This window comes from Leptosomus discolor, chromosome 1 (assembly GCF_034619465.1).
Source record: "Leptosomus discolor isolate bLepDis1 chromosome 1, bLepDis1.hap2, whole genome shotgun sequence".
Lineage (NCBI taxonomy): Eukaryota > Metazoa > Chordata > Aves > Leptosomiformes > Leptosomidae > Leptosomus > Leptosomus discolor.
In genome coordinates, this window is record NC_141391.1 from 215428120 (window position 1) to 215447746 (window position 19627).

Here is a 19627-nt window from a genome sequence, read left to right on the forward strand (position 1 = left end):
TCCCTACTCAAATAAGGAATGCATCTGCTGGCGTCTTTGCTAAGTAAATGATTTGTATGAGTAAAAGGGTTATTCTTAGGAAAGGAGAAACAAGATCGGGGTGTAAATAGCGGAGAGGAATTTAGGGTGGTATTGAGGGAGTTGGCAAAAAATGGCCATGGCCGTATCTCTTGTGGTCATAGGGACGGGGACCGAAGCATGTGACAGGATCCTACCTTCAGGAGTAATTTGCTAAGTCATCGTGAACAAGCAAAAATGCAGCAGTAGCTGCAGTCTTTGGCTTTTACTCATAGTTACTGCTCTAGAGGAAGCACTCGAGTTATTTTGTGTATGAAAGCAAACTTTTTTTTTGGGGTGGAAGAGGTTTGAGCTTCATTAGAATAAAGTGCTGCTGGAGGACTGCTGGTGTTTGCCTCCAAAAGAAGCTGTGAACGCTCCCTAGTGGCCTCGGCGAGTGAGTAGACAGCGACTGTCTCACAAGCACACTGAAGAAACACGAGGCTTGTCAACTTGGAAAGGACAGTCCTTGAGACCTCCTGCAAATAATACATTCGTGGTAGTGTGAGCCTGCCTTGCCATTCCTCTTGGTTTTCTTAAGTCCTAGTAAGCAAAGATAATTCTCTGCCTTTGACTTAAGTTTTCCCTCTGCTTTAACAAGGCAGTAAAAAGCATCAATGTCTTTTTTTTCTACTTGTACAAAACTGCTGGAGAGCACCTGCAGAGGCAGAGTCCCGGTGTGGAGAACTGGATCTCCCTCCGTCGTGCTAGTCCCTTCCTGCTGCAGCTTTATCCGGTGGTGGCGAGATACCTTCAGAAAGTTTCTCTGGGCGGGTATTTGGGAACTTGCTCTTAGTTTTGCTTCCCTGAGGCTTGTGAAAGCCGAAATGTTTTTGAGATTGTCAGTTTTGCCATTTAATTCGGTTCATGAACAGGCCAGGGAAGTTCTTGGCGCTGTTACTCTTAAAACCAGCTGCTGCTGATGGCTTGAGTTTTCCTTCTGAATATAGGTAGTGTTTAATGAGACTGTGGGAATTTGGCCGGTTATGTCAGGATGTGTTTTACACACCGGAGCTATAAAGCTCCCTGGGTAACCTTGGGCAAACCTAGTGTTAATGGAAAAAGGAGCAGCGGCGTACTCTTCTCTTCAAAGGCATCCTCCCTTCCTTACCCACACACTTGTTGTTTTTCAGAAGTCCTTGGCTACTGAAATAAGCTCACTTTGCACTTCTCGTCGGAGGGGTGAGGTCCTTTTCAAAAATGAATTTTTTCATCAACTTTAATTTTTTGGAAAAGAAGCAAAACGCCGAAATCAGACATATAAGGAGGTTCTGAAGTTTCATCTCACATAAAATAAATGTTGGAAGCAAATTTTAATCTCTAATGTCCAGACCTGCAGTAGCTATAACTGAACTATAAATGGTTCTACTTTTTGATGAAGCTCAAGGAAATACTAACAAGTTATTACTGTCTACAAAAAGATAAGTTTATTTTTAATAAGTTTTGTAATAGTACCGAGCCTGCTGGATGCACATGTGTTAGTGTCAGGATAGAGGATATGCGTTGGTAAGCAGTTGAGCTAGCTCTCACGTTACTGATAGGGCATTGAGTCACTGAGACTGTTTATGTTTCAGGTAGAATATAGTTTAACTTGTTCTAAACTGCCTTTTAGCATGTTTTATCTTACAGTTAGGGTAGGCTGAAAGTAACTGAATCTGAATTGTTTTATCTTACAATTAGGGTAGGCTGAAGAGCAATTCTGGCATCTCTGCTGGCAACCAGTAACTTGTGCTGTAGCTCATTTCCATCTGATGTTCACGCTCTTAATACCTGCTGCAGCTGTCTTAGAGTAAGTGTAGTGTTCTTTGTGCTTCGCAAAACTTCTAAAGCAGTTTGAAATGAAAGTGTAGGAATACTGAAACTGAGAATGCAGCCTGATAACCTTCCTGTATGAAAAAATAAATAAATGTGGCAGTTACGGATTCTCACCATGTCTTCCATGCTTTTAATCATACTAACACTCAGACTGGAATGACTCTGGCAGAATTAGGAAGTTGTTTCTGGTATGCATATGCAGAAACATTTACTAAGAGGCATTCCCAGTTATGGCTGGAAACCACTGTGCCTTAAAGCTTTAGACTGTAAATGAAAACAGAAGCCTTATGTTAGTTCTGCTTTTTCCTGCAAGGTGCATGTCTTACGTAGTTCTCCATATGGGAGGTTGGAGAGTGTTCTGCCTTTTTCTACAAGGAAGGGGAAGTATTTGGGTAGTCACAGCCCAGGTGCATAGATCAATACAGAAATACCCCCAAAGCACCAAAGCTGAAAGCAACCCCAAAACTATACAGAAACATACTGTGTTAAGTGTGCTGAATGTCAGTCACGAAAAGCTGTGCTGCTGTTTATGTAGGCCCTGGTGAAATGTTGAAGCAGTAAAACACAGGCTTCTGTACAGTACTGTATTCCCAGATGCATGAAGCCCTAATGCAGTTTTGGACAAGGATGTAGTCATCTAGCACTGGTACCTTGATTAACATAACTCTGATTGCCCCCTCTCGAGCCTTTTTATAATTCAGATATGGCATGCATTTTGAAATACCAACGTGTATTCAAGTGGGAATGGGCGAGTGGATTGCCAAATTCAAGTGGTAAGGAATAATGTCAGTATTCACAGTGTGTACTCTGTTTTGGAGGTTTGGTTTGTAATTCCATCGTTAAGGTGGAATTGATCTCCTCTGCTCTTAGAGTGCAGACACAATTTTATGTGAATGACAGCTTAGTCCATAAAGCCATATAATTTATTTTGGTAATGGTATTATAGAGATGTAGAAATCTTTCTATTAAAAAAAAAAAAGAAGAATATTTTGTGATACCCTGTTTGTTCAAAACATTGGTATTTTATTTCATTTAGACAAAGCCTTCTGAAGTTTTCTGATGAGCCTGTTTTAGAAACAATAGCCAAGCAACCAGGATGACTTTTTTTTGTCTGCATTTCCCTTCTCTTTGGCAAGTGAAGTATTTTTTGAAGGAAAATACTAATGAAATGGCCTTGATTGATGTGTTACCTCTGTTCACTCACTGAAATGAGACTACTCTGTAGTTTTGGTTGTACGTTGTTTTGCTTTTCCTTTCGTAGGTAGGAATTCTTCTTACTTCATTCTATCAGATAAGTGAGAAAAATCTGTAGATTGGGAACAGCGGGAGATCAGAGCAGTGGGCACAGTGTGCCCATAGTATACATGGGCCACACAGTGGAAAATGATGAGGCTGGTTCAAAAGCAGCATGGGAAGATGAAAAAGATGAAATGAGAGCAGCAGACATGAAGGAGGATGCTGTTTTGCCTGAGGAAAACACCGCTATCCGTAAGATATTTAAAGACAGGACTTGTGTACAAGATGAAGAGATCTCTGAAACAAAACACAGATGGCTTCTAAGCTCCAAAACACAAACAGCTGCTGAGTCCTGGAGGTTACTCAACTTCATGGTGCTGTCATATTGGAGAGGAAGACTGTATGCCTACCCACACCAGCCCTAGCCTGAAAAAACTCACATCCACCCAGCATCTACACTGAACTGTCATTCAGAAACTGAGCGGTGTGATACTTCAAGATAATTTAGGGTCCTTCTTTGTACTCTAAGCGCTCCTTACGAAGTAGACCATGCTGTTTGCATCTATGGCTACTACATAGGGAAGTGAGGTCCTTTTGTAGAAGGCGTTTGAGATACCTTACACCTAGATTTTTTACTTCTGAAACAAGTCTTTCTTAGTTCTAGGAACGCTGATGCTCAAATACACCCTTGGCGAGTTTGGGCTGGTAGGAAATTGGGAGGGCAGTAGCTGATGAACTGGAGAACAGGGCTGGGAGTCAAAGGGAGCCTGATGTGGGGTTCTGCCCAGACAAATGCGGAGTCCTGAACCTGGGATGTCATAGCTGTGTGCGGTAGTGTAAGCTGGGGACTGACTGCGTGGAAAGATGATGTGGAAGACAGCTGGTTATGGGGAGGGATGATGTTCCTCTGCTTGGTACTGAGGCCACAGCTGGAAGAGCGCGCCCAGTTTGGGCTCTGTGGTACGGTAAGGATGGTGGCACTCTGAAAGCGAGCCCAGCGAAGGGCCACTGAGGTGGTGGGGGGCTGGAGCACTTGATGTACGAGGAGATGCTCAGGGAGCTGGTTTTGTTCAGCTTGCAGAAGAAAAGTCTCGTGGGAGGATCTTAGAGCTGTCTTGAACGAGGTGGTGGCAGAGCATGGAGAAGATAGCCAGAGTCATTGTGGAGGGTGCAGAGGGTTGGAATAAAGGGCAGCAGGCACGTTGCATGAAGGGAAGTTCCAGTTAGATATTAGGGGGAGAAAAAAAAAAAAACTCTTAATGAAGATGATCAGGCATTGGAGCAGGGGTCCAGACAGTCTGAAATACCGATCTTTGGAGATATTCAAAGGGTAACTGGATACTTCCTTGTGCAACCTGGTCTGCTGCTGAAGTTAGCGCTGCTGTGAGGGGTTTGGGAGACGACTGATGGACCAGATGGCTTGCAGAACTGTCTTAGGTCCGTAATTCTTTCATATTCTATGGAGAACTCTTCTGGCAGAGATGTGAAAGTACTAATTGACCAAAGCGGTTGAATGTGTCACCAGGATTGGAATGTATGCATTGTGCCTGTTAATGGAAGGTAAAACCTGGGGTGCTCAGGCGTACCAAGCATCTTTTATCAGCCTGGCTTTAGCAGTTTGCCACGTAACATCCTGGTCGGATGAGGAAGACTCGCTGTACCAGAATCCCACTGAGGATTTCACCACACAGAGATGATGAGGTTCACAGAAGTTAGAAAAGTCGACTTGGAGAATGTGTGTGAACCTAGACTGAAATGAAACTACCCTAGGATTTTTTTTGGTATTTGACAGGGATTGGAGAAGGCTGCTTTGCATGCTTTTCTGAAAAATAGAACCTAAGGAGAGGTTGACAGGAAGTATGTTAATTCTCAGGAATGTGCATTCTCTAATAATTTGAGGAGTGCTCTGGCACCTTGAAGTCTTCCGGAGAGTAAGGGCAGAAAAGAATTTGGACAGCGTAGAAACATTTTTGACTGAGCAAGCAGTTTGGAAATATTCACAGAACGTATTTAATTCAAAGAGTTGAATTTGTATTCAAAAATAAATATAGAGGCGATAAGGTTTAAGATGCTGGAGGAGAAATTTGACTTCCTAAATGTCGTTGGTAAAAGCTTTGGGTAAATATAACCGCTTTCATGTTTTTCTTGTTGCCTTGCAGGTAGGTTTGGAAATTCTTCTGCTATGTCCCTAAAGCACAATAGAGGCTTGCTTTAATAAAGCAGCATCAATATTGCTGTGTTACGTATTGCTGGGGTACAAAGGAAGAATCCTTCCCTCTGCCAGAGCAGGATGCCCTGCTTGCCTTTTGAGTTCCCTAGTGCTACTGAAGTAGGAATAGTTATATTTTGTGAGACTGCTGTGTTCCCCTCAAGCTTCCCTATTCCTGCTGCCTGGAAGTCTGTGGTCTCTTCCCTGTGTCTGCCCACTTCTTTGAGTGTTTGCTGATAGGTCCTTTAGGTGGCGATGCCTGGGAGTGCTGGCCGTGCATCCTGGCTCTGTCCTGGTTGGATCTCTGCATGCAGGGTGATACAATAACTTTCCGCACAAAATTTGAATTGGCAAATAGAGCAGAAGGTGTGATACTGGTTGGGGAACAGTGACGTTTGACTTAAAAAAAAAAAAGGACAAAATAGCAAACAACTGATTTTTCCTTTTACCGTGGGAGAGCAATTGCAAACTTCAGAAGAACTATGAAAAATTATTTTCTTGACGTCACCAGCAACAGATGCATTTATGAGTTAAGGAATATTCCTTTAAAAATACATAAACTTCCTATTAAAATATGTATGTAGTTCTGTAACAAGTCATAATATGAAAAAATGATATCGTTCTGAGCCTCGACAGTGATGGAGCCTTTCTTTCATCCGAGCCTGCAGTTTTACATCAAGATGAAAAATAAGTTTGGCACACTGTTCCTGTACACTTGTGTTATCACGGTGGCTCTCGGACGCCGGGGATGCTCACAGCTCGCACTAGCTGTACGATTGTACTCCTCTTTCAGTGCTGACATGCTATTTAATTCTGCCAGCTCGATTTAGGTGACTTTCAAAATGTGAGTTTTGATCAGATTCATTCAGGTTTGCTATTAAATTTCATCTGAGACAACAAAGCCTTTACAGGCAGGCATGACGTTTTGGCAAGGCCCCAATAGGATCCTTAGCTGGTGCCAAATCTTTTATTTTTCTCGGCTATCAATGAAGCTGTTGTGGTAATGTGGGTTTTGTGAGCTGTGAGAATTTATGCGCACAAAGGGACCTGCTCTTTGCAGGGAACACTGGGAGCCCTGAGTCCAGGAGGAAGGGTAATTAAAGTTAATGAACCAGGGTAACCTTTCCATGGTGATGACCACTATCCTGATGGTAGGTAAGGGTCAGGGACTATTCCCATTTTATAATCGCACTTCTAACTCTGCTCTTTAATTGGCGTTGGATTAAAAATTGGTCATTACCTCCATAATAGAACTGGTTTGTGGGTTTTAGAGGAGTTTTTCAAAGCCCTGCGAGTCTTCAGTGGCTTTTTCTTCTTGGACTTGGCTTTGTGTTGTGTTTTAATGCCGTCTAAAAATAAAATATTTTTAGCATTTGAGACCAGATAGTAATGTTTCTATAATGGGAGCAGATTAATTATCTCTTCGTGTCAGAACAGAGAATTCTTCCTTAAATGCTTCCCATGTTCAGAGGCTTCATCTAGTTCTATCAGTGAGTCTGAGAAGCCTTCAGACTTGCTGTGCGCAGAGTGGTTGTGGGTTTAAGGTGACAGGCTCTGAAGAGAGGCCTGAGAGACCGACTTAAATCTGTAACTCTTCTACTGACTTGCTTCTGTGGCATCAGGTGAGTTATTTTATGCAAGGCATTTCCCTTGGAGAGGATTTCGCAGTTGAAGTAATTTTTCTTTCTAAGGGATGGACTAAAGAGAAAAGCTTTGCTGCTGCTGCTGCCTCAGAAGTCTTTCTTATCTATTGAACTTGCACCAAACAGGGTACAAGCTGAGATGTCATAAAATGCACAGTATCCAAAATGTTAAATATGGTTCATTACCTTTCTTGAATTTTAATCAGAGGGCTGTGGGTAGGATTGTCTCTTATGTAAATGTAGAACTAGAAAAGGACTCCTTGAGAATTGGCTGTCTGTCCATCCTAAAAACTTCCATTACTAAACAAAACCACTTTCTTTATCTTAGTGACTGGTTCTATTCGAAGAGGAGTGGTGCTTTAAGAATTAGTTTCAGTTTCTCTGCTGATACCCTGTCTGTTTGTCTCAGGTGTTTCGTAGGTGTTAGCCTGTTTAAAGGCATTCTCTTTTAAAAATAAAATTAACATGTTCTTCCTTTTTTTTTTTTTTTTTTTAATAGAAACTGTGTATTTGTTTGGTGGCTGGGATGGAACTCAGGATCTGGCTGACTTCTGGGCATACAGCGTGAAGGAAAACCAGTGGACCTGTATATCCAGGGATACCGAGAAAGAGGCAAGTTCTGCAAACCTCCATGTTGTTAATAATAAATGAACTGTTGCACAGAAAAATGCCAGGCTTCTGAAGTGCTTGTGTTGAGGTAGAGTGTGCAGTGAGAGCCACAAAATTCAGACCTTCAAGTTCTGAAGACTTTTGAAATGCTTACATTGGGAAATTGCGAGATGGATGTGAACTCGAAGTGTTAAGGTTACTGGAGGGGAACGGGTTATTTCTCAAGAGCAGACCGGTTGGCCAAAAATCAGTTCAGTGAATAGAACATGAGTGAAATAATTTGATAGGTCTCAACAACCAGACTTACTAATAAACATTCCGGACCTGATGCTGGTGTTGAGCTTCAGAAATAAATTACTTATTTTTGACAGAAGCTAAAAAAAAAAAAATGAGTAGAAATGGGCGACTAACAGACGGAAATCTAGAGGACAGGGGTAACTGCCAGAGGCCATGCAATCCCAAGAGCTTTCGTGGTATTCATTTGAGCCATTTGCTTTGGCCTGTTTTGCTCAGTATTTGACGTATGAAACCTCTGAAATTAATGTAGCTTGGGTTATGGGAGGTAACAAAAAAAGTGCAAGACCTTTGTCTTGTGTAATTCACTTCACTGCAAACTGTGCAGTAAAACTTCCATGAGATTATTGTGTCTTGAGTTCGTTGCTTGTTTGTCAGAGCATAACTTCAGGAAATTCATGCATCCTCTTCTTGGAGGTATGAAAAGTTTGAGGATCCACAACTTTTTGACAAATTCAGGAGTTGATTTCCTCAACTGCTTGAAAAAACTAAAAATGTCTTATTTCCCACTTGTGTTTTTCCAGTTTCTTGTCATAGCTTATTTTGTGAGCTTCCGTGCAGATTATATAACACTTTAATATTGCCATTTTTTCTTGGCAAAGGTGTTTAGAGGTTGTAATCAAGTAGGACAAATAACCTGAGCTGAAAGAAATCTCACAGTAAGGCACTTCCCGTAGCCTTCAAATCTCTGTGCGTGTCATGCACGCACTGTTTCTAACATCCTTTCCAAAATAGGCAATAACAGAACCGAACGTGATCTTCCAGTTTCTACCATAATAGAGCTCTATAAAGGTAAAACTGTCCTTGCATTTTATATCCCTGTAACTCGGTGTTTTTACTCTTACTGTAAGTTGTTTTTTGTTTTTTTTTTTTTTTTTTACTCTTAATCCTTTCATTGCTGCTCGTGGCTACGTGTATGATATGGTGCTGAACCTGGGTTTAAGTCTCCCAGGGTCCAGTCCTGTGGACTGGGTTTGTGTTGCTTCTGTTTGTCTTGAATCATGGGTTCTACTGTTTTCTCCCTGTTTACCCAGCAGGTAGCATCCTTAAGATAAGGAGGGGTGTGTGTGACATAATACCAGGGGGAAATTGGGACCTACCTCTTTTATCGACTGTGGGGTAAACAGCTAGACCTTCCTTTCTTTTGTCTCCCTTTATAAGGAGGATGAGAAAGTGAAGAATAGTGAAAGAAAAGAAGGCACAACAATTTCAGTTGTTTCTTCTTTTACTTTGCTTCTTGCTGTGTAGCCACTTAGCATGTACATTTGTCTGGCTCGGGATGCTGTGGAATAGGGCCTTCCTGTCTGAAAGGGGATACTGTGCTTTCTTCCTGCACAAACCAGTGTGGAGAGTTCTGGTGTTTTAAGGGATTAATTTCCTTTCCTGCTGGGATCCTGCTGCATCCAGTTGAGCTTCTGTAAAGCTTGGGAGGCCTGGCTGGGATGCAAGGCATCGGCAGTGCCAGGAGCAGCGTATGTTTTCTCTTCGAGTTCCTTGCGCCTGACTCTAGCAGGGTAACGCTGGGATGGGGAAGGGTCTTGGGCTGAAAGGAAGCAAGATAGGGGAATTTAAAAAAATAAAATAAAATAAAAAGGAGAATAGGGTAAGTGTATGGGTAATTTTGAAGAAGAGATGTACTTAATAGGTAAAAGTGTGAAGAAATGTGTGTGGCTTTAGAAATGGAGTTCTAGAAGGACTCTCTGCATGCCTATAGACTGCAGTGGAGTTCAGTAGAAGGCCTGCTGAGGCACAGGCCAGGGTTTGGGTGACTTACTGGGGTACAGTGAACTGGTGGCTGCTGTACTGGCAAACCAGCCGTGGCTTTGTTTTTGGTTTTGTGGTTTTGTTGTTGTTTTTTTTTTTTTCCCAGAGATCTGGATAAAACCTGTTTTAGAAATGAAAAGGTCAATCTTAAATGTTGAGAAGTAAATTAAAAAACAAAGACTCCAGATGTTTCTTTAATAGGGACATCAACTGTTCACAAACAGTTTGCTAAAAGGAAGTGTCTCTTGACATGGGCTTTTAAAAAAAATATTCGGAGTGGATTCCAGTAGAACTTAGTCTTGCGTTTGTGTTGTGTTGTGCTGGTTCTACTTCTGACTCTTTTGTTCTAATTAATCAGTGACAGTCGTTAAATTAGTCACTCCATAATTAATCTTGGACAAGAGCAGAATATTGTAAAAGCTGCATTTTATCCAGTGCTGTCGTAGGGGCAACACACAGTACCGCTTTTGGGATAAAGGTACTGGTAGCTTCTGTTGCAATGCGTTATGAAAAGGTCGTGTGACCTTTTTAGTAAACTCTGTTGCTGCTGTTTTTCGAAATTTGCCAGCGAGCTGGAGAAAAGTCCCTTCGACACCTGAAGTTGCATTTGTGATTTTTAACAGTTAAGACTCTCAAAGCTCATTTCCCACAGCCCTTTCTACGTCAGGAAAAAATGCTCACAGCACTGCTGGAGTAGCTGATCATTTACAGTCTTGAAAAGTGCGTCTAGAGGACCTGCTTGCGGTGTTGGACTGGACCTCCAGTGTACGTACCACAGCTGCTGGTGGATAAACAGACATGAATCAGAACTTCCCCGCTGTCCCTACAGTGTGTGGATCTGGCAAGGCTCCTGCAGTCCTTATCAAATCGTCCTCCTCCAAGCCCGCCTCCTTCTAAGGAGATGCACCGTGGAGCAGCTCGTGACCTCTCAGCTGTACCCACAACTTTTGTCTCCTCTGTGGAGCGCTGGAGCACGCAACAGCTCTACAGACCAGTTGGCATGAGGCACGGCCAAAACATATTTAGTCTTTAAGAGTTTTTTACCCTGGACCAAGTGGAATGTTCTGACAAATGCTGTTGTCTCCAGGGTTTGTTAGTGGTTGTAGATCAGTAGACCTTTCCAGGATTTGGGAATAAATAGTTTTGAAAAAACAAACCTTGTCATTCCTTGGGCATTTTGATCCTAGGCCAGTGTCAATTAATAGAGAAACTTAATGTGTATGTTTTGGTGTCTGGTATTTCTAGTTTCCAAGCAGCAGCTTTCTCTTTTGAAGGCTAATTTAGTGAAGTTCAGTACAGGGGGACAGTTTAAGCGAACTGTAGCAAAGACTTCGCTTGGTGTAAATTGATGGTTTTGTGGATTTTTAAATACAATCAGAATGCTGAGGGATGTTGATGCCTCAGGAGATTTGATAAATGAGAATAGAGAAGCATGATAGTTGGCGTATTTTGTGTGTCACTAGTGTTCCTGTACTGTGTTTCAGTATTTCCTAGAGGCATGAGAAGAGATACGGGGTCTCCCTTCCAACAGTGTGTTACTGCACAAATCGGTAGCTGCTGTGGTGTGTATCTGTAAATATTGTATGTTGACTGGTCCTCATTCTGGCTTTTTTGGAGGAAAACCTTGCTCACAAATCAGCTGCGTGAAGGATGTGGAAATTGTGGAAATGGGTTGGGGTTAGGTAACACTGCGTTTCTCAAAAACTTTTAAAGTGTTTCTTGCCAAAGGTAGAAGTGAAGGTCTTGTCATGGGTTAACTGGTTGAGAGGATAAATCGCTCCTCACAGTGAAGGAAAGCGTAGGTCAACAAGTGCCTACTGTTCAGTAGGTTCAAAACGATCTAGAAAGTCGGTGTGTTGTAAGGTGACAGCTTGCTGCTAACGTAAAGTGCTTTTCCAGGGTACTGAAAGTAAAAGCTGACAAGTGTAGAAAGATCTCATAATAGTGAGAGCCAGGATGAATTTCATCAGCTCTTGTATTTCCAGTTAAGTTTGCTGTGGTGTCTGCGTGCATTTCTTTGCGTGTGTTGACATGGATGAATTTACGCAGAGCTTCCAATCTCATATTACCACACAAGCATTTTATGCATTTGTAAGAGTTTGTGACACCTGTAACTGATTTTTTTGGTGTGTGATGTAGAAATACGTGAACTTATCTATGTCAAGCTTTTGCCCTGTGATGTTTTAAGTGTAGGAACTGAACTAGTCTCAAATATTGACTCCTTGCCACAGATGGTGATACAGTTTGGAAGATGCTTTAATTTTTTGTTGTTGTTGTTTCAAATACTGTGATGTTTATGGACTGAGATCTAATATAGTGTATCTGCCATGTCCTGCTTCAGAGTAGTTCCAGTTGTACAGATGCTCAGTTGTACGGGATGTCTGGTGCCACAAAAGCACATAGGGAGAAAGCAGCTGTCCCCGAAAGCCTGCAACAGAAACTTGGATACTGCGGATACACCTCTGAGCCAACTTCCTAAGTAGTGTAAAGGCCTACCAAAGTAGGGACGAAGAAGGCAGATGCTGAAGTGAACCAAATGAAAAGTGTTCTAGGCTGATCCTAAATATCACCTGCTAATGTTTGATTTCCCTCCCTGCTTAGTAGCATAATGGTTTGAAAACATTCTAGCCAGTGGGGTTTTTTTTCTCCAAAATGTTAGATATTTTCAGATATGCCTGACTAACTTCTCCAGTGGTTTCCACATAAGCAGCCTAAACCAAAAAGAACCTGTTGAGGGAAGAGTACCTTGATTGGTTTTTTATTTTTTTGAGATAAACTTTTCCAAAAAGGTTTTCAGCTTTTAAAGGTAACTTCTTACTTGCTTATGCGACCTTCTGTGCCTAAGGAGCTCTGTCCTCTTAACACTTGTTTATTTGTCTTTTTTAACTTAGAAATTTTTTTAGAGATCATTCAGATTTTAAAACAGCACTAGGTCTCGAGTTAGTCAGTTCCATCACTAGGTGCCTGTAGTCTTGCTTCCAGCATGAATAAAGCTCCGAAAACCAGCCAAACTTCAGTTATTCCTAACACCAGATGTTTCAGTGCGCGGAGGTCCCTTTCCTCCACACACTGGTATTGAAGCCAGTCTCGCAGAGAAAGGAGCGCTTAAATAAATGCGTTATGCACGGCGTTCTGAAAAAGGGCTGCAAAAGTTTGGCAGTCCTGGAGCTTGTGTGTGCCAGTCTTCCGATGAGACGTGGATTTCCAAACCGTTGTAAAGCCTTCGGCTGCAAGGAGTGCAGCTTGTAAACTACTTCTACACCTCGAATTAATGCATCGTGCGTAGTTGATTTGTGGCGTTTATGTTCCGATAAAAATCACCGCTTGGGCTCTAGCTCATGATGAGTTTACTGCTCTGATCTCTGATCCGGAATGCAGCTTTATTTTACTTATGTGACTTTATTAGGAAGTTATTGCATCATCCAGTTCTCAATAAACTGCAGATCAGACAGTGTACAGAGATGTGCTAGGGTGGCTGTGGATGCCTCTCAGGGAAGGCGACACATTATTCAACTGCTTAAAGTATTACAGAATTTTAGGTAAGGATTTAGTGAAGCAATGGATATTGGTATAAGGAACCTAATTTATATCCTTTTGGGTTTTAAAGACACAGAAATACACACCTGTTAAGACAAGAGCCAGCTGGAATCCCCGGAACCCTGCGTTTCACACTGAATGGATGGGGAAAAAGGATCTTAAAGAAACAGGAGAATATGTGGGGGTGGAAAGTGGGAGGAAAGGTTATTCTCTTGCCAGCGAGGTGAAAGTAGCTTTACTCACCAGCTCAACTTTGCCTTGGGAGTAGAGCAGTCTCTTATTTCGGCTAGACTGTGAAAGACTTCCGTTACGTTAACACTCCTCAAGCTGTACAAATACAGAAATCCCTAAAGAAATATCAGTTCTCCCAATGTGGTAACATAGGGAAAGCATTCTCGAGTAGTGTCATAGACAAATCCTTAGCTAAATGGTCTGGATAATTACATGCTTGAAAATGTAGTAAGCTTTTGTGGACCTTGCTGCTAATAATGTATTTCAGCCACCGGGTTTTGGAGGTAATTAGGACTTAAGCTTTCTGGACTGTCTCGAGAGCATATACTGGCAGAATGGATAGTGCATGGATCTGTTGAGTTCTGAGGCCTGAAAGAGCTTGGTGCGTTTAATAGGACTTAATCTACGCGTTTTCCAGGGCATGTACGCGATGGAGTTTCTATTGATGCTGGGATTCAGGAACGGTTGGGTTCTAGTCTTGACATTGCCCCACGCATGCTTTGTTTTCGGTGCTCTGTCTTTTAAAAGCTGTGCTTGCTGCCATGTGTTGTGCTTGCTCTCCTGAATATGTGGAAGAGAAGGGTTTAGCAGGTGCTTCAGAAACCTCCAGTGAAAATACATGCACTGTTTCTTGGCTGAATCTGCTGCGTAGATCGTTGCAAAACGGAAGATACCTTGTTTCTGAAACTGTGACGCAGCAGAGATTAGCTCAGTGCTGCACTTGCAGCGGTAACTGGTGCGATTCCTGCAGCTGGATAACGAAATTATGTTCTGAGAATAGCTGAGAGGTGATATAAACAAAAATTTCAGCAGCTACATCTTTCCTCATTTGTCGCTTAGTTCAAGAGAAAGCATGACAGTCTCCACAGTTCTGTTTTTTCAATGCTGAAAATATTATTTTCTCATATTTTTTTTTTTCTCTTGCCGTATTGCTATAACAGAGGAAATCTGCATTAAACTGTGCTTAGGATCTGTATCCCTGAGGTGGCAATCTCACAGCCATGGGTTAGCCTGAGGGGAAAAATTATACAGCCACTTCTACGACTTTCTAACACCTCTGGGTGCAGGCTAGTCCTTTGTCATCTATTTAAGACTGTCTTCGCTTTCTCAGAAACATCTGACAGCCTGTGGCTGTCAAAGTATTTAGACTTGTAATTTCATGTTTATCTATCACCAGCTTTTCAGGGACAATTAATTAAAAAAAAAAACAACAAAAAACCAAAAAAACAAAAAACAAAACAAAAAAATCCCCAACCAACCCTTCGAAAGTTCTAGCCTTGCTGCTTCCTCATCTTTGTGGCTAAACAGTCCATAAATGACTAGTTAAATTTTTTCCAGCCTGCTAGCAAGTGTGACTGTAGCGAAGCCGAGTAGTTTGCATCTATGGAAAAATCTCTCTTGGCTGGACCTTCGCTCGCCATTGTTACTGGTAATGAGAGGACAGCGTGAACTTACGATGCGTGCAAAAATGACCTCATACAACATCCTGCAATTGTTAATGGGGTTAGTTAAACTCGGCACACGAGGGATGTTGTCCTGAGGGCCCATCTCTCAGAGCTGGTGAAAGCTCTGGTTCTGTGGTGGGTCGTCTGTTGTATTTCATCAGTGTTACTGAAAGCAAAGCCGAGCAGTTGATGAGTAACAACTTGCTTGTTAAAATTGAAGAAATTACAATTTTATTCACGTTTCGTCAGGGCGAGTAGCACTCGCTTTGCAGGTAAATTGTGCCTTTTGTTAGAAATAGCACGGTATTGATGTCCTTGTGCTGCAGGGTTGTCTTGTATTAGGGTATTCCTTCAGTGCTTCTCTTGTTTGCATTTGTAAGCTGAATCATGTAGGCTGCACGACTTATTTTTGACTGTAAGCTAAAGCCTAGACAAGACCTTCATACATGTTCCTGCAACCTGCTTCACATAAATGAAAGAATTACGTCACGCTGCTTGCATGCTCGAAGCTCTGGGAGTTTTTCCCCTTTACTCCACTTGCTTGCCTTGAAATTCTCTTGGTCATAGGATGCCCTGGTTTAGTGCAACATGAGATCCACGGTTATGCATTGCTGGAAGGCCTTGATGATACCTTGGTGTGAGAGCAAGCCAAGTGAGAGCACGTCGCTCGGAAGTGACCCAGGAGCGTGCCTCTCTTCGCTGGCAGTAACGCGGGCATTGGTTGCCAAAGTTGTTTCTGCGCTGTAGGTAAACTCATGCAAAACAGCCGTCAAAAGCAGAATATTGGTGCTTTGGAAAGTTTGCGAGTCCACTCAGAGGGCACACTGGATTTCTTCAGAGGTGTGTTAATCGGGGTTCAGCAGAAACCAGTAAATCATGTCCTGGTTCGTTCTGCTCTGCCAGCGGGCCTGCTGGGAGACTGGTTTTTAACAGGTCCCCTCATGGGAATCGAACATTAAGCATCTATTGGTTTTCACAGCACTGTTCACGTGCTGCGCTGAGTCTGTGCTCTGATGAACCTGCGCTGGTGCCTGAGGGATGGAGCAAACAGTCTGAGTAAAGTCTTTTGTAGGACTGGAGGGGATGGGCCCCTCATGGGTCATCAAATCTCGTCCGCTGCTATCATAAGGATCATGTCGTATGATCTCTGAGCTTAATCATTTGACTCACAAGCTCATTGAACCGTCTTTCAAAAATAGAACACGGGGCCATTTGTTTTTTACTTCTAGTCTAAGCAAGAGAAGTCTCTTTATGGAAGTCTCAGCTTGAGGCCGTGAAGTATCAACAGTGAGAAATGAAGACTATCCCGAACGTGTGTGTGCTTTTAGGAAGGAAAAAAAGCTTCATCCTCTTTAATATATATTTTTTTTTGTTTTGCCACCTTAGAGATGAATCAAAACTGCGTGCTAAAAGCTGCCTCTGACTTTAAGCTGCTCCATCATGTCTGAGTCAGATGCCAGGAAGGACTTTGCCACTAAGTCTATTTAGTTGCGTTGCTGTAGGAGGGTGCTTGTAAGCAGATTAGCCATAGCTCAGATACAGTGTCAACTGCCTGACCGAAGGATGTCTTCCATGTCTTAGCTGTGGTTAGACATATTAATAGTTCATTATTTGCAAATACTTGTCAGAAACTTTTTGATACCTGAACCTAATCCTTGTCAGGAGACATTTAAATGTTTTGTGTGAAAAATGGCGTAGACCCATGGCTTTCTAGTACCGGTCCTGGGGAGTTTTAAGCATCGTGATTTTTAGCCAGGTTCTGATCTATTTAATAGGCTTCCCAAAATATTTATTGGCAGAATGTATATAACTTTCAAACTACCAAAGAATTTTCATTGTATCTGGTATAGCAGCTGTAAAAGTAAGTTGGAATATCTGTTATCTTCCATAAGTAGCGCCAAGAATATCTTAGACTGGAAGTCTGAGGCTGCTGACCTGGTCTAACTGTTAGCTTCTTGTGCTGCTTTAAACTTTTACTTAAGGCAAACTTGCAGAGTAATTGAATGAATGGGGTGTACATTCAGCATCCAGAATATGTTTCTTGGAGCTAGACTCCCATCTTCTGCTCCTAGAAACATTTGAGATCCCAGTTGAATCCTTTGCAGCATCTACTCTGTGTGACGTTCAAAGGTTTTCAAGTCTCGTGCTAGAGCTGTCAAGGCTTGGACGTCATTTGACACACGTAGCACTGATTTCTGCCATCCCAGAGCAGGAAGAAGCAGGTGGGGTATGCTGTTTATGGAAGGGTCCTTCATGCTTAAGAAACCCTGATGTTGGGTGTGCCCCCGTAGCCGTGTGCCTGTGCTGGGCTGCTCTGGCCACGAGCGCTGTCGTGACGCTCCTGTCGCGTGACTGAACGTCTGAGGCCCAGCTCCCTCTCGTGTGAAAGACCTGGCACGGGGTCGGGGATCGTGTGGGCGTTGGAAGCCTCCGTTCATTCTGCTTCGTGTTTTGGGCTGATGGGCAATACAAATGCCCTACACTACCATAAAAAACCAATAGATTAAATTCTTTTGCTAGCTTTCTGGCATGAGAACCTGCCCTGGGTTGTGAGAAACTTAACATGCTTTCTGTGAGCAACTTGTATGGGATGGAAGTGTTTTGTGTATGGCTGTAGTTGTTTCTCGTGCTGAATTTAGTCCTCCTCTAGAGTGAAGCAAATCGTTTTGAGCTGCAGCTTAGATGAAACGTTTTGGGAGTACGCGTTAGCTGAAGACTGGCATTGATCAAGCTCTAACAAGCTCTAATCTTAAAAAAGCGTATAGACTTGAATGAATGCCAAGAGTAATATGCATTTCCTTTCGTTTTCAAGATTGTGGAGAACTTTCCCCTTTTTTGGGGGGGGAGGGAGGGGGTGGAGGAGGAAATGAATTATGCTCTGAAACTGGGAAATGAGAGCAATTAATCTCTGCACTTGTGTGTAGGCAGGAGGGACTATTTGTTGCATGACAGCCTGCTCTCAGAACTGGAAACAAAGTAGGTTGTTTGTGCCTTTTTATGTCCTCGTCCTAGTTTGCTTTAGGACAAGAGCATTTACCTCATGACGCTTATTTTTGAACTTTATACTGGAGGCAGTGTTCACATTCCATTCAGTCTTTTACAGCACCAAGAAGGGAGAATTAGTCAGCTGTTCTTTGTTTTTATTTCCCTGACTCTTGAACAGGGTCCAGGCTTGCTCCTGAGGTTTTTCATCTGGATCAGTCTGAATAAAACAGATTTTCTTGCAACTGAAAACCCTTTATTTGCAAAAGGTTATGATAACCAAACGAAGCCAAGGCCCCCCAGTTTTTGTTTTGGGGGTGGGATGGGAAGTGGAACCGGCTTCCTGCAATCCTGTTCGCATCAAAGTGGGTCCGTAGGACATTTATTTAAAAACAAGACAAAAAAAATCGAAAGCTATCATGTTTGTGCCTTAGCGGAGCATGCCAGGATGCTGTTGCTAAGATGATGCATGCTGATTCTGGCATAAATAGTTATTTGAGCAGGCCCTGCCCTAAGGAGTTGAGTCCCATTCCTTTCTCTCCTGTATAGGAACAAATCAATTATTCTAAGGAGGCAGTGTTGTCTCTCAGTGCTGTTGTGTTGCTTTTTGAAAACGTTTTGTAAGTTAGTCCTTAAGTGGGATAATTGCTTTCAGCATTTGCAAGTTAAATGAAGAAAGCTCTAATTAGATTTTATAAAGTGGCTTAGCATGTTGAGAAGGCTTTTCATAAAGTATACTGTGTATGCGCTTGGCATTGCACAATTGAATTTCGTGTAGCACTGACGAAACCAAAAAATCCCGTTTGGCCTTGGTCGCTCCTGGGCGCTTAAAGGATTGAAAGCCTGTCTTAGGTACCCCTAACTATACATACTCTCTTCCTTTCCCTACCATCCCACCCTCGTCAGGGCCTTTGTCTGTATTTTAGACACCAGACGAGTTGCAACAAAACCGAAGATATTAGACTGTGGCGTAGAAGCTTGGTATTTTGTAGCACTTTAAAACCGGGCCACGGCACGTACTGTTTAATCTGTTTTAGCCGTTATTGTGCTGGGCTAATTGTGCGGTGGTGCTGGGTGGCAGAGAGCCGTTTTGTTCAGGTTAGTCTTAGCTCCGTGTGGGCACTCATTGAATTCCACAGAAAGCGAACAGTGCCCATGCTTAGTAATCTGTGGTGGTGTTCGGTGCCCTGTAGGTTGGAAATGTGATATGCTAATGGTCTGCTATTGCCATCGCAGCCTTGGCATCGGCGGAGGGACTGGTCAAAGCGGCGTAACGCATTGCTTGCCATCTGAATAAGAACATAGCGTAGTCACAAGCTGCTTTCACGTGTGGTTTCTGCTGTGTGTGTGTGCCAGGAGCTTCCCGATGAGAACTGGAAAGAGTCCCCAAAGCCAGCGTTTGTTCAGATCGTTTGGACACGGTTGCTGGATGGGACTGGCTGGAGTCTGGTTTAACTAAGATCTGCTCTGTTTGGGACGTAGTACCTCTGCTAAGTCAGTCGATCAGTTCTTGAAGCTTCATCTGCAAAAATGTAGAACCAACATGCAAACAACTTTGAAGACAGTTCAATGAAACTAGAGCTAAAGAAAGGTGCTTAATGAGAAGTCTTCCATTGATTGATTATGAATTCAAATAACCACAGAAGCAGATAAATGGAAACTGGTCAAAACGGTTCGTTTGCCTTCTGCTCTGCTCAAGAAGACTTGGGCTTGTTTAATCTTTGCTTCATGGTTATTGGTGTGTAGGTGAAACTGTCTTTATTAGTTGTGAGTATGTTTGGGAATGTCAGATGTTTAGAGGAGTA

General features: G+C 42.6%; 1 protein-coding gene across 1 annotated transcript in view; it reads left to right on the forward strand.

Moving 5' to 3' along the window:
* MKLN1 (muskelin 1) overlaps nt 1–19627 on the forward strand; it is a 77522-nt gene that overhangs the window by 21020 nt on the left and 36875 nt on the right. Inside the window, exon 7 of the mRNA XM_086481026.1 lies at nt 7460–7572. Within this exon, the coding sequence (XP_086337152.1) occupies nt 7460–7572 (113 nt within the window). The remainder of the gene's footprint in view (nt 1–7459; nt 7573–19627) is intronic.